Source organism: Mastigoproctus giganteus, chromosome 2, assembly GCF_048544385.1.
Source record: "Mastigoproctus giganteus isolate SK-2022 chromosome 2, ASM4854438v1, whole genome shotgun sequence".
Classification (NCBI taxonomy): Eukaryota; Metazoa; Arthropoda; class Arachnida; order Uropygi; family Thelyphonidae; genus Mastigoproctus; species Mastigoproctus giganteus.
The window spans coordinates 156,388,493-156,403,261 of NC_143576.1; the positions used below are offsets into that span (position 1 = coordinate 156,388,493).

Sequence of the window (14,769 nt, forward strand, 5' to 3'; positions counted from 1 at the left end):
TAGAGTTGCAGTGTTTCCCCTTAAGAACAGGAACAATGACTGCTTTTTTTTTTAAATTAAGACGAGAATTTACCAGATTGAAAGGAAAGATTGTAAATATACTTCAGTGGTGTTAGAATCTTAACACCACTGAATATCTCCTGCTCTGTCTCAGCAGAACAGGAGATATTTCATCAAAGTCAGGGGCTCCCTTTACTTTTAATTGATGTCCTGCTTCTAAAATCTCTTCGTCTGAGAGGGGAGCAAGAAAAAAAAAAAGAGCTCTTCATTGAGTGCTTGACAGATTCTCTCATTGCATTATCTCCAGAGTCAAATTTGTCTTTAAAAAGGTTATTCACACTTGAGATAAAGTAATTACAGAAGGCTGCGGCTTTTTCTTGGTCATCTGAAATGAGTACCTCATTCTCAACTACATCTCCAATGTAGGTCTGTGATTTCGTTTTCCTTCCAGGTAGCAGTTTATCCAAGACTGTCCACTTTTCCTTGCTTGTAATGATGCCTTTAAGTTGGGAACCATAACATTTCCTTTTCTACAACCGAATACTGTCAGTGACTTTGTTTCTGTATGTTGTGTATTTGTTTTTATCTGCCTCCTTTCGCACTGCTCTAGCAATTCTTGCAAGTTGGTCCCTTTTCTTTAGCACATTACAAATTTTGTCTGAGATAAATGGGCATAATTTCCATCTTGGCCTAGTGGTCTTTTTATTCCTTGGGCTCTTGATATATGACATGATACGCATTTTTCGTAACTATTTAGGATTTGCTCAAAGAAGAAGAAGTTCGTTTCAATTTCAGGATCATCTGTAGCAAGCACCCCATCCCACGAAGACTTCATAACAGAGCTTATTGAGAGGGCCTGGAGTGACGAATCTGTAAGTGTGCATGATCTCTTCCACAATTGCTTCATTTTCAATTACCATTAGGATAGGAGGATGATCGGAAATAGTTGCATCCAGTACTGCATAGGTTACAAGCATTCCCCAATTGCAAAGTCAAGAAGGGAATTGTGGGACTCTCCCATTCTAGTCGGGATATTTCTGTCAGTCAGAAGAGAGAAACCATTGGAAGAAATGACACCTAGGAGGCATTGCACTTGAGAGGAAGAGCTTTGAAGTATGTTAATATTGAAGTCTCCCATCAGCAGAAGGCAGAAGAATAATGTGCAGAGCAATCGGGTACGGGACATGATACTACCAAGGGGGATGTCTTTGTGTGTGTGCGCGATGCAAGGAGTGTATCGATATCAGGCAACAACTTGGCGTTCTTGTGGGCCTATATGAGAGCTTGAGGGACAAGGTGGATGCCCTCGAAGAAACTAAACTGAGGGGCCCATCAAGCTCTCAGCTGCCCACATCAACGCCAGAGCTTGCACTTGGGCATCGCGTGACACAGAGGCAACCCCCAAGGCAGAATGCGCTGGTCCCGAAGGAACTAGTAGTTGTTGGTGACTCTATTGTCAGGGAAATGGGGAACATGCTTTGTAAAAAAGATAGGTGGAACAGGACCAGGGTATGTCTGCCAGGGGCAAAGGTTGATGACGTTGTAGAGCGAATATCATCTTTTAAGGGCACAAAAGGTGATATAGTTGTACACGTTGGCACTAATAATATTAAGAGTAGGAGACCGGCAGAATTACTTAACAAGTACAGGTCACTGTTGAACAAAAGCCGAGAATTAGGGTTGAATTTGAAAGTGTCTGCAATTCTGCCCAGACACGATAGGAGGGCGTATATGATGAGAGCCTTGTCGATCAATTCGGCTCGGGAAAGATTGTGCAAGGCTCAAGGGGTAGAATTTTTTTCAGCCTGGACTGTACTTGTTAACAGGAGAGATTGCTTCTACAGGGATGGGATACACTTAAATAGAAAGGGTGCAAGAATATTTGCTGATGCTATCGAGGCAGTGTTAGGTGGGTCGGAAAACTGCTAGCTTGGGGGGAGACAAAGACCAATAGATTGACACTAGCCACTGGCAGAGGTGAAAGAGATTCTTGCACTGCTTCTATTAGAATGAGCAGAAGCCTGAAAAACAAGATGCATGGTATTTCAGAGACTGCTGGGAGCCATTGCGGTACAAGTAAACACATGGGTTGTGTTAGGGTAGCTAAGAATAGAAACAGGTGCAGGTATACTTGCGTGTACACCAATGCTAGGAGTTTAGTAAATAAATTTGATGAATTTGAGGTATTGCTCAAAACATCAAAGGCAGATATTGTTGGGATTTCAGAGACGTGGTGTCACACAGATATAAGGAATGCAAAACTGGAATTTGTGGAGTACAATGTCTACAGAATGGATAGACAGGATAGGAAGGGAGGAAGGGAGGAAGGGTTATGCTATTAGTTAAGAAATACATAAAAACCAAGGAAATGAAGCCAGTCGACATCGCTGGACAGTGCAGTGTTGAGTCAGTTTAGTGTGACATAAGCATTGGGAGATCAAAATTGAGAGTAGGAGTGTGCTATAGGCCTAATGACTCTGATGAGTATAATAAGGAACTGTATAGGGAAACAGAGTGGGCCATTAAATCAGAGAGTCTTATAATGGAAGATTTTAATTTGCCAGATATTGACTGGAATTTGGGGGCTGGTTACTCACACACTAGCAGGGCTTTTGTGGATTTATTGGATGATTGTTTTCTACATCAGCATGTTCGGGAGGCAACTAGAGGGAGTAATACTCTTGATTTGATTATCAGCAGTGATTCTTCATGCATTAAGAATCTGCATATAAATGAACCACTAGGTGGCAGTGATCACAGTGTGCTGAAGTGGGATTTACTCAAAGAGGTAACTACCATTAGGGGTAAAGGGAAGGGTTATTGCTTCCGTAAAGGCGACTACGATGGACCGAGACAGTATTTAAATTCTATACAGTGGGACCAACTGATGATGTTACCAACAGCAAATTCAAAATGGGAAGCATTCAAAGAACTTATCTTGGAAGCTACTAGGCTTTACATACCAATTAAGAAATATTGTTCAAGGTTTAGGCCAAAATGGATGTCAGATGAACTAATGAGGCATATGGCAGAGAGGAAAAATGCATGGGATACTTACAAATTAACACATGACACAGAAGCCTATGATAGATACAAGTTGATATGCAACCAAGTTACAAAGGAGGTTAGGCAGGCGAAGGCAGATTACAAGAAATCCTTGGCAAGGGATGCAAAGAAAAACAGCAAAGAGTTCTTTACTTATGTAAACTCTAGAAGGAAGGGGATGAATCAGATTGGTCTACTTGATATTGATGGGTCAACTGTTGATGATCCTGCTCAGGTAGCTAACAAACTAAATGAATATTTTGCATCGACATTCACACATGAGGAGTTATTCAGCATGGGGAATGCCAGAGGTGTATTCAACTCTAGCAGTAAGCTACAGAATCTTGAAATAACTGGGAGTAAAGTGGAGGAGAAACTGTTGAAGGTAAACACAAAAAAGGCACCTGGGGTGGATGGGATCTATCCAGTTATATTAAAGGAGGCAGCAAAGGAAGTAAGCAATCGGTTAGCCATAATTATGAGAGCTTCCTTGGACTCAGGGGAGGTATCCATAGACTGGAAATGTGCAAATGTGACCCCAATTCACAAAGGAGGATCAAAGGCTGACACAAGTAATTATAGACCTGTGAGCTTAACTTCTGTTCCAGGATAATTAATGGAGGCACTGGTTAAAGAAGCACTGCAGGATCATTTAGACAAGACTTCAGTTATAGCTCAGACACAGCATGGTTTTGTTAAGGGGAAGTCTTGCCTGACCAACTTGATTGGATACTATGATGCAGTCACAAAAGAACTGGATGCAGGGAATAACTTTGATATTATATACTTGGATCTTAGAAAGGCTTTTGATACTGTTGCACATGGAAGACTGCTACACAAATTGGAGCAGTGTGACATTGGAGGCAAATTGCTGCTTTGGATAAAGGGGTGGTTGAGGGGGAGAAGACAGAGAGTGGTAATCAATGGACACTGCTCATCGTGGACTAATGTTATTAGTGGAGTCCCTCAGGGCTCAGTGTTGGGTCCATTATTGTTTTCTGTATTTATAAATGATATTGATGATGGTATATCAAGCTTAATGTCCAAGTTTGCAGACGATACAAAGGTTGGCAGGGTTGTCAAGGACACTACTGACACTATGCTGCTGCAACAGGATCTGGAAAGGTTGAGCAGATGGGCTGAGAGGTGGCAAATGAAGTTTAACATTGACAAATGTAAAGTACTACACATGGGAAACAGCAACCCCAGAGCAACATATCAACTCTGTGGTACTACACTGACAGTGGTAGAGAATGAAAGGGACTTGGTGGTGGTTGTGCAGGCAGATATGAAGTTCTCTGAGCAGTGCAGACGGGCTGCAAGAGTAGCTCATGGAGTATTGTCAATGATATACAGGAATTTTTCTAGCAGGGATAAGGAGGTGATTATTCCATTGTATAAGGCAATGGTCAGGCCACACCTAGAGTACTGTATACAGGTCTGGAGGCCTCATTTCAAGAAGGATGTAGAGCTGCTGGAACGAGTACAGAGAAGGGCAACAAGATTAGTGAATGGAACAAAGGGGTGCTCTTACGAAGAAAGGCTTAAGTTTTGCAAATTACAGTGTCTGGAGACTAGGTACCAGCGAGGTGATCTGATAGAGGTGTATAAAGCCTTGAATGGTTTAAGCATGCTCAATGCTGATGGGATTCTTCCTCTAGCTCAGAAAAATCACCTGAGAGGGCATAAATTCAAATTGAGGAAAGACAGATGTAGGATAGACGTGTAGACGTGCGGAAATTTGCCTTTATCCAGCGGGTGGTTGGTTGGTGGAACAGACTTCCATCCCTTGTGGTGGAGGTTGATAGCCTAAATAAAGTTTAAGGCTCAGCTGGACAGGTATTTTGAACGAACAGAGGGGTGAAGTGGAAGTGAGGTTTTTTTTTTTTTTTTTTTTTTTTGGCTGCATAAGCTTGCTTTCTTGCATCAAATGCCTCTACTAATGCTAATGTGTATAATATTTCAGTAAACTTTATTTAGAAACGTAATTTCTCAATGTTGCAACATATTTGCAACTATAAAGAGAATATTCCATTCTAGTAATTCTGTCTCATGAATTAGATAAAATTTTAACATGCATAAAAGTAAAAATATGTGATCTAAGTATTTGATGGCAGTCAAATGTAAGATGGGACAATGGCAATGCTAGACAAAATAATCTGATTAAAATAAAAATAAATTTAAATAAACAGGCCTAGTATGATATTACTAAAAATTTAAATTGTACACGCTTCATTAAAGTTGAGTGAAATAAGCACAGCATACAGTTGCATCTAGGATGGAATTTTTAACCACTGATGATGTTAATTTCAAGCCTCTGGTTTGCAACATGAGGCAAGTTCTTGAACTGTATTACTACTAATAGTTAGTAGTCAAAACAATTATTTATTGATACACCAAAATAAAAGGCAAATGTTGATGTTAGTATAGGCTCAGCCCAACAATCATATTCTTAACACATCTGTGGACTATAACAACCTAACTTCCTGTAATTATTCCGAAAGGATGTGATTTGAAAGAATTACAGGTCTCAACATTATGCTCTGTATAAAGACATAACAATAAATCTTTATGCAGTTAAAATAAATAAGATAACATGTGAATACAATTACTCATGAAAGCACTGTAATGGTTTCAAGTAATTCAGATGAAGAATACAAACATTTCTAGATGTTCAAAAACACTTACTTTTAATGAGAATGGCTGACAGAAGTCTACCCTTACACTTCCAAAATTTGAATGTAAAATGTTCCATATTGATCTGAAGGCTGAAAAAAATGTCTCTGCAGCTTTTGGTTTGCCCTTGATATAAAAATAAAATGAGCAAGAACACATTAAATATTTCTGAACAATTAGCAGTACTTGAATTACTCTTGAAAGAAACTGGGGGAGGAGGATATAGGAAATATTCAGCATTATAAGATGGACTGATAAAGGAAAAAAACTTCAAAAACTTCGCAATACTGGAAGTGGACTTAACAGGTCTCTCTGCCAGTAGTATTAAGAAACGTTTAAAGTCAAGAGTGAAAAAAATCAAAGTGAAAGGTGGAGCAGACTATGCATCATTAATAAGATAAAGTAAAATAAGATAAGAGCAAATTATGCTAAAAGAATCAAAACAGCAAGTTTACTACTTCAAGTCATAAAGTGGGATCCCACAAAGATCAGTACTGGAACAACTGCTTTATTAAATTTTCCTAAATGTCATCAACCAAGGATAGAGGGTGTAATATCAAGATCTGGGAGAGTGGTTAATGATCAGTGACAAGTGAGCCTTTAGGACAACTTGCATAAACCTTTCAGACCATTTTCGAGTTACAACTTGGATGGTCTGAAAAGTAGCAGCTATGTTTTAATGAAGCAAAATGCAAGGTCTTGCACTTGAGGAACAGCTACCCAAAATTTATACACTCGGTGGAGATGAGTTAAAAATAGCAGAGGAAGAAAGGGATTTGGGTGGTACATTCCAGGCAGATAGGAAGTTCTTTGTGCAATGTAGACATACAAGAAGAGGGTCCACTGTGTCTGTTCTATCAGTGATTTATTAAATATTTGCTTCTAGAGATAGGGAGAGCATAATCCCACCGTATAAGGCAGTTATAATACTGCATCAAAAGAAGAGACACCGAACTTGAAATGATCAAAAGACAGGCAACGAACTTAATGAATTCAACAAAAGGACATCAATATGAGTCAAGACTTAGAATATGTGGATGACAGCTTGCAGGAAGTTGTTTTAGCCAGTGAGTTATTAATTACGGGAATAAATTATCTCTATAGGTAATTGAGCCTGCAGCTTGGGGAAATAATGTATTAGTATCAAAAAATTCAAAAGTCAGCTGAACATAAGTGAATAGGTACATAAGTGAGGAGGGAAATACATAGGAAGTTTATTAAATTTATTTTATTAGTTTATTATTTTATTATTATTTTTTTTTAACTGGTGCAAGTTTCATCATATGGGTAATAATATTTATGATTCATTTTACTTCTTGACTGATATAGGCACTGGCTTAACCTAATAAGTCTACCTTCCATGTTGCATACTACGATTCTTCTCTATCTTAACACTGACCTTTATTTTTACCATATATATATATATATCACCCTTACCAACTGATTTCTTTTAACAGTAATTCAAGCAATGTTTTATATGAATTAAAAAGAAAATTAATCAGAAAAGTTGTGCTTAATGCCATTAAAAAAATATTTATGAGTATTATTTACCAACTGCTCTGAAACAAACTCTCCATCAAGCAGCTTCTCATAATTGATAGCTATAGGCACAATATATGCATCATCAATATAGCCTAGGGGAATAAAGATTAAAAAATATATATACGTATATGTGTGGTGTGTGTGTGTGTGTGTGTGTGTGTGCATATGTTACTGTAAAAGCCCAAATTCCGGTAAATCTTAGGATTCACCAGTTCATTTTGATAAAACCCTGAATTATCAACATATTTCAATTTATTCCAAACTTTAACTGTGCTGTACAGTAAATCCTAGTATTTAACAGTCTGCACTGGTAAAAGCTTTTTTCATAATTGCAGTTGCAAATTCTCTTTCACTTCTGATTGAAGTATTGTACATTAGGCACTTTAATTTAATGAATATCTTATCCAGGAAACTTCGCAGAATTAGCAGATATAACCCTCCTATGCTTTTTTTTAAAAATTGAATGAGCTTGGAAACAATCAATATTGCTTCTCTTTACATAATGTCTAATTATCACTTTTCCAAACAAGGGCATAGAGAGATATATTTATTTGCTATACCCAAAGATTACTGGTGACAGTGAAAAGGAAGCAATTGCTGCTTCATTCACTTTTCTGATTTTTAAACAAGGGCATAGAGGGGATACCTCATATCCTCACAATGTTGCCTGTGTTACACATTCACTATAATATTTGTATTACAATGGCTAAATGATGTAAGAAGGCAGGCTTTTTTTGCATCTGCCAAAAAAAAAAATCTCTAACATCCATACCTTCTTCATTGGAAAAAAAGTGCTTATCCAATTCTGCTTTGAAGTTTATCAAACTATCAACCTCGACCACTGTGGCAAGCAATTCACTCTAAGTAATCGACAACACGCCACACGACATCATGACCTAGACTAGAGCTGCGAAGAAAAGATCACAGAGTAGCAGGAACCCTGTGGCTCAGGAAAGATATGAAGGGGATGATTCTCAAAAGCATCACATTCTCAAAAAATATGCGAAATATTATATGTTTGCGGACATTATCTCTATAGGATGTCTTTGTGTGTGCTAGGTACCTAGAGTGCCAAGAAATTAAGCACCAACTCAATGTTCTGATGGGCATCTATGAGAGTTTGACATGTAGGGTAGATGTCCTTGAAGAAACTAATATGAGTAGCCCATCGAGCTCTCAGGGGCCCAACTCAATGCCAGAGCTCACTCCCGTGCAGCAGGCAACACAGAGGCAATCTGTGTTGCCAAAAGACAAAATGCGCTGGTCACTCAGGAACTAGTTATTGTTGGTGACTCTATTGTCAGGAAGATGGGGAATATATTATGCAAAAAGGATAGGTGGAATAGGACCAGGGTATGTCTGCCAGGAGAAAATGTTGATGACATTGTAGAGCAGTATCATCTTTAAAGGGAACAAAAGATGATATTGTAGTACATGTTGGCAATAATGACCTTAAGAGTAAGAGATCTGCAGATTTAATTAGCAAATAAAGGTCAATGTTGAAAAAAAGTTGCAAGCTAGGGTTGAATTTGAAAGTGTCTAATTCTATTCAGATATTATAGCGGGAGTATATGATGAGAGCCTTATCAATCAATTTGGCCCTGGAGAGATTGTGCAAGGGTCATGGGGTATAATTTGTTTCAGCGTGGTCTGTGCTTGTTAACCGGAGAGACCGCTTCTACAGGGATGAGGTACAAGAATATTTGATGATGCTATTGAGGCAGTGTTAGGTGGATCAGAAAACTGCTAGCTTGGGGGGGGGGGGTGAGGATACACAGACTAAAAGATTAACAGTGGCTGCAGGCAGAGTTGAAAGTGATTCTTACACTATTTTTACTGGAATGAACAGCAGCCTGGAAAGCAAGTTGCTGGCGATTTTCAGTACTGTGAGAGTCATAATGAAACAAGTAAATATATGGGCTGTGTTAGGGTAACTAAGAGTAGGAAAAGGTGCATGTATACTTGCATGTACACTGATGCTAGAAGTATAGTTAATAATTTGATGAATTTGAAGTGCTGGTCAAGACATCAAAGGCAGATATTGTTGGGATATCAAAGATGTGGTGTCACACAGATATAAGCAGTGCAGAATTGGAATTTGGGTAGTACAATGTGTACAGAAAGGATAGCTGATAATCTGAATTGAGTATTTTGCACCTACATTCACACACACGAGGAGTTATTCAAGGAGAGGAATGCCAGAAGCTTATCAAACAGGGAGCTAAGTGATTTTGTAATAACTGATGAGCAAAGTGGAGGAGAAATTGTTGAAATTAAATATAAGGAAGGCACCTGGGGTGGTTGGGATCTATCCAGTTATATTAAAGGAGGCAGCAAAGGAAGTAAGCAGATCCTTAGCCATAATTATGATAGCTTCCTTAGACTCAGGGGAGGTCCCCATGGACAGGAAGTGTGCAAATGTATCCCCAGTTCACAAAGGGTTATTATTATTATTATAACAATAACCAAAAGGCAACACAAGTAACTATAGACCAGTTAGTTTAACAGGTGTTCTGGGAAAATAATGAAGTCACTGGATAAAGGGACGGTTGAGTGGGAGATGACAGAGAGTGGTAATCAACGGATACTGCTCATCATGGACTAATGTTATTAGTGGGGTTCAGTGCTGTGCCCATTGTTGCTTTGTGTATTCAATGATATTGATGAGGGTATATCAAGCTTAATGACAAAGTTTGCAAATGTTACAAAGGTTGGCAGGGTTGTTAATGACAGTAAAGACAGTATGCTACTGCAACTGGATCTAGATAAGTTGGGAAAATGGGCTGAGAAGTGGCAACTGAAGTTTAACATTGACAAATGCAAATACCGCATATGGGTAGCAGTAACCCAAGAGAAACGTACCAACTGTGTGGTACAACACTCAGGGAAGTGGAGAGTGAAAAAGACCTGGGGGTTAATTGTGCATTCAGATATGAAGTTTGCTGAACAGTGCAGATGGGCTGCCAGAGCAGGTCATGGAGTCTTGTCAATGATATATAGGAATTTTGCTAGCAGGGACAAGGAGATGATTATCCCGTTGTACAAGGATATGGTCAGGCCACACCTTGAATACTGTGTACAGGTTTGGAGGACTCATTTTAGGAAAGATGTAGATTTGTTAGAACGAGTACAAAGAAGGGCAACAAGATTGGTGAGGGGGAACAAAGAGGTGCTCTTACCAAGGTAGGCTTAAGTTCTGCAAATTGCAGCACCTAGAGACTAGGCACATGTGAGGTGATCTGATTGAAGTGTATAAGGCCTTGAATGGGTTGAGCAAGCTCAATGCTGACGGGATTCTTCCTCTTGCTCAGATTAAGAACCTGAGGGGGCGTAGATTCAAACTGAGGAAAGACAATTGTAGAATAGATGTGCAGAAATTTGCTTTTAGTCAGCAGGTAGTTGATTGCTGGAACAGATTGTAGAAACTGATAGCTTAAATAAATTTAAGGCTGAGCTGGACAAGTATTTGGAGTGAATAGATGAGTGGAATGGGAGGGGTGTTTTTTGTTTTTTTTTGCTGTTGCTGCATAAGCATGCTTTCTTGCATTGTATGCCTCTGCTAATGCTAACTTCATAAGATCCAGCCTTCCATTACAGAATTTTGTATTTTATAATTGCCTCTGCCAGTGGAAATATTAGCTCCCTACTATTCCCTTCAGGAACTTATATAATCTTATCAGTTTCCCCCCACTGACAAAGATGTCTAATTGCAAAGCTTTGCTATCCACACTTTCTAAACCATTCTCATATTAACTCAGCATCCTTCACCAATCTGGCTGCCCTTCTTCAAACCTTTTCTAAAAGTTCTAAATTTTTCTTTAAGTGTTATCTCTAGACCTGAACACAATATTCTAAATGTGGTCTCACCATCTGAAAAGGGCAATGATATACTTTTCGTTATATGCAAACATCTCATACATCATAGAAAGGACACCATGAGCCTTCCTAGCCCGTTTTTGTTATATTCCAAATATATTGAAAACGTTATCAAGACAGTCTTGCCGGGAGAGAAGATATACAGCAATACCTCGCTTAGCATGGCTTCAAACAGCACGGGTTTCACTATAACACGGTTTTCAATTAAATTTAAGTTGAAAATTTACTGTACATATTAAAACTCATTCAATAGCCTAGACACGTACTCTACATATATGCTGTGTTGTCATAGCCTAGGTACGGGTACATATATGCTGTGATGCCAACTGTATTGTCTCATATATATGTGCTGCACATATGACAGTAGTCCCTTCAGGCAGTCAGTGGCAACAGTGTCCACTTTACTTAATTCCATCCTGACAAGACGACATGATAGCTTTTCAAACTTTTCATTTCACAATTTATTTTTTACCCCTCTAAATACGATCGAAAATATATCTGCGTCGTCTTGATTAGAAATCATTGCCGACAACATGCGTTATGTTTGGCAGCATGTTTTGTCCCATTTGGCAAATGATTTCATTGGTTTGAATCGCGAGTTCAGACAATTGCCAAAGACATTGTGAAGATCAGAAAAGACTTTGGATTCGAAACTTTGGACACTGCCAATGTACATGACTGCATTAACTCACATGCAAATAACTTAGATGATGCAACTCTCCTTGAAATTGATAAGAAAATTGCATATGAAGAAGAGGAAAACAATTCTGAAGTGGATAACACCGAAATGGCACCAAAAGAATTCTCAACAGAAGAATTGAAGAAAGTTTTTCAGGGCTTGACATTGCCTGCGAGACAATTATGAATGGAGATCCAAATGTTGGATGTAGCATCCAGATACGGCAAATTTTATAAGATGGGATTCAATGCTACAAAGACTTGTATACCGAGAAAAAGAAGAGATGACTTCACCAAACTTCATTTTTGAAATACCCAAATAAACAATACCACTCTTTTTTCTTATTTCTCATGATGTTACTTTTTCATTAATAAAATTTTTGCAGTATTTTTTATTTCAAATCCTTTTAATTGGCTATCAAGCGCAAATTGTTTATAAATTTATTATAATTGTTTATATATCTGGTACGCATTCATTTAAAACCCATTATAATTATACCCCAATCAGCACGGAACAGTTTCGGTACCAATTATCAGTGCTATGCGGGGTATTGCTGTATATCTCCCCACCCAATGCCCTCATTTAAAAATAAGTAAAGTAAACAAACCATTGATGTGGAACATTTTTTGCTATTTTGGATTTTTAACAGCACAAACTGGTAAACCCTGAGATGTATGTATTGTATCACAGTTGTAAAAATCCATGTTTTAGGCTGTTACAAAAGTGAAGTGGTAAATCCTGGGATTTACCAGATTTCAGGATTTTACAGTAGCAAAGATAAATACAATTTTCAAAAATTTAAAAAATTTTTAAAACAAAGAGTACATATTATAATACAATGGATTCTGGTTATTCGGGCCACCAGTTTATATTTCATGGAATTCTGTGGGTTTTTACATTATGATGGTTAAATGTGTTTCCCCTTCCGTGAAATATTCAATCATATAAAAAGCATAAATAAATTTTCAGAATCTTCTCTTCATTCCTATTTTTTAAGCTTCGTAACTTGTTACTCCATTCTCACTTGCATGTATTGTGTTAGTTGCAATTTGTGCATGCCTTGTTCTTTATTATTGATTGCTTATCATTTTTGCTTTGAGGAGGAGTTTAAATTTTGAACTCCCCCCTCAAAATGTCAGTGAACAGAAATATCAACTAGCTAGTATGCACATATTACAGTACATATTAATTAAGCTATGCACATAAGCATAAATTTATTTATTGTTGTTTGGTTTTTTTAGGAGCATTAGCAACTAAGGCTATATTGCTCCGTGAATATGCGGTGGTCATTCCTGACCTTTCCGCATCCTCCGTATTTGGTGGTGACGGGCTCGAACCCCGGTCTAAAAATTTATTTATATTTTACTAATCTGTGGAAAATATAAAGGAAACAAAGAGTATCAGGAACTAAGCAAAGTCATCAAGCGCCGTTTAAGCCAGGACAAACAGGATTATATCAATCGAAAGTGTAAAGAAATCGAATACCACAACAAACGAAACAACAATAAAAAGATGTATGATGTAATAAGTCCTTAAGACAAAAGTTCCGACCAAAACTTAAAAAATTAAGGATCCCAAAAGGGGAAGTTTTAACAGAGGAGAACATAATCAAAGGAAAGTGGAAAGAATACTGTGAGCAGCTCTTCCAAGCACCTGCTGGCACTAATGATTTGCCACCCCCTTTTCAAGAGTGTGATCATAAACCAGTGCCATCAATGCCAGGTGACTTGCCATGAACCAGTTAATGGCAAGTCACCTGGAATTGATGAAATCCCAGTGGAATTGATTAAAGCTACAGGTGTGAAGGGCACCGAGTTTTTTCATAAAATGATTGTAAAAATTTGGGAAACAGGACGGTGGCCATCAAATTGGAAGAAATAAATTTTCATCCCCTTACCAAAAAAAGGAGATCTGAAAATTCGATCAAATTACAGGACTATTAGCCTAATTTCTCATGCTGCCAAGATTCTTCTTAAAATCATATTGAACAGAATCTCAAGAAAACTTGAAGAAGAAATGCCAGAAGAGCAAGCAGGTTTCAGAAAAGGTAGAGGAACCAGAGATCAGATCTTATGCCTACGACTGATTATTGAAAAATGCAAAGAATTCAATGTTCCAGTCGTTTTGTGTTTTATAGATTATGCAAAAGCATTTGATTGCGTTCAACATGAGAAACTATGGGAAACGATGACTATTATGGATTCCCCAAACTACATAATTCAGCTGATTAAGCTACTGTACCAAGAACAGGAAGGAACTGTGAGAATGAACATGGAAAACAGACTTTTCACAATAAGTAATGGTGTCAGGCACGGCTGTATTTTGTCACCTCACCTTTTTAATCTTTATGCCAAAGATATCATCCGAGAAGCTTTGTAAGATTTAGAAACTGGCATCAAAATTGGAGGACTGAAGATAAACAACTTTCGTTATGCAGATGATGGGCTAATTTGTAATTCTAAGGATCATCTTAAAGAAACTCTGAGGAGAGTATGTGAAGCAAGTAAGAGAAAAGGATTGTTTCTGAATGTGTGTAAAACTAAAATTATGGTGATAATCTCGATTTCAGTAAAGTGAAGGTTAATGGGCAAGATATCAAAGAAGTTGATTACTTAGGGTCAAGAATAAATAGAAATAGTGACTGCTCAAATGATGTAAAGAGACGACAGGCAATTGCTAAAACGTTGGTCGCTGATCTGATGAAATTATGGAGAGATCATGATCTGCCCCTAAAGACGAAACTGAGAATCATTGATTGGTCAATTTTTCCAGTTGCCACTTATGGATGTGAAGGATGAAATCTCAAAAGAATTGACAGGAAAAAAATTGAGGCATTTGAAATGTGGTGTTACAGGAGAATACTGCATATTTCTGACTTGAATTGAAGAACAAATGAGTGGGTATTGAATAAAATTGGCAGGCCTAAAATTCTTCTTCATAGCATCAACAAA

General features: G+C 38.0%; 1 protein-coding gene across 1 annotated transcript in view; it reads right to left on the bottom strand.

Moving 5' to 3' along the window:
• LOC150089683 (glycerol-3-phosphate acyltransferase 1, mitochondrial-like) overlaps nt 1–14,769 on the bottom strand; it is a 226,456-nt gene that overhangs the window by 79,467 nt on the left and 132,220 nt on the right. Inside the window, exons 12-13 of the mRNA XM_090368730.1 lie at nt 7,273–7,355; nt 5,734–5,847 (exon numbers count right to left, since the gene is read on the bottom strand). Coding sequence (XP_090224856.1) covers nt 5,734–5,847; nt 7,273–7,355 — 197 coding nt within the window. The remainder of the gene's footprint in view (nt 1–5,733; nt 5,848–7,272; nt 7,356–14,769) is intronic.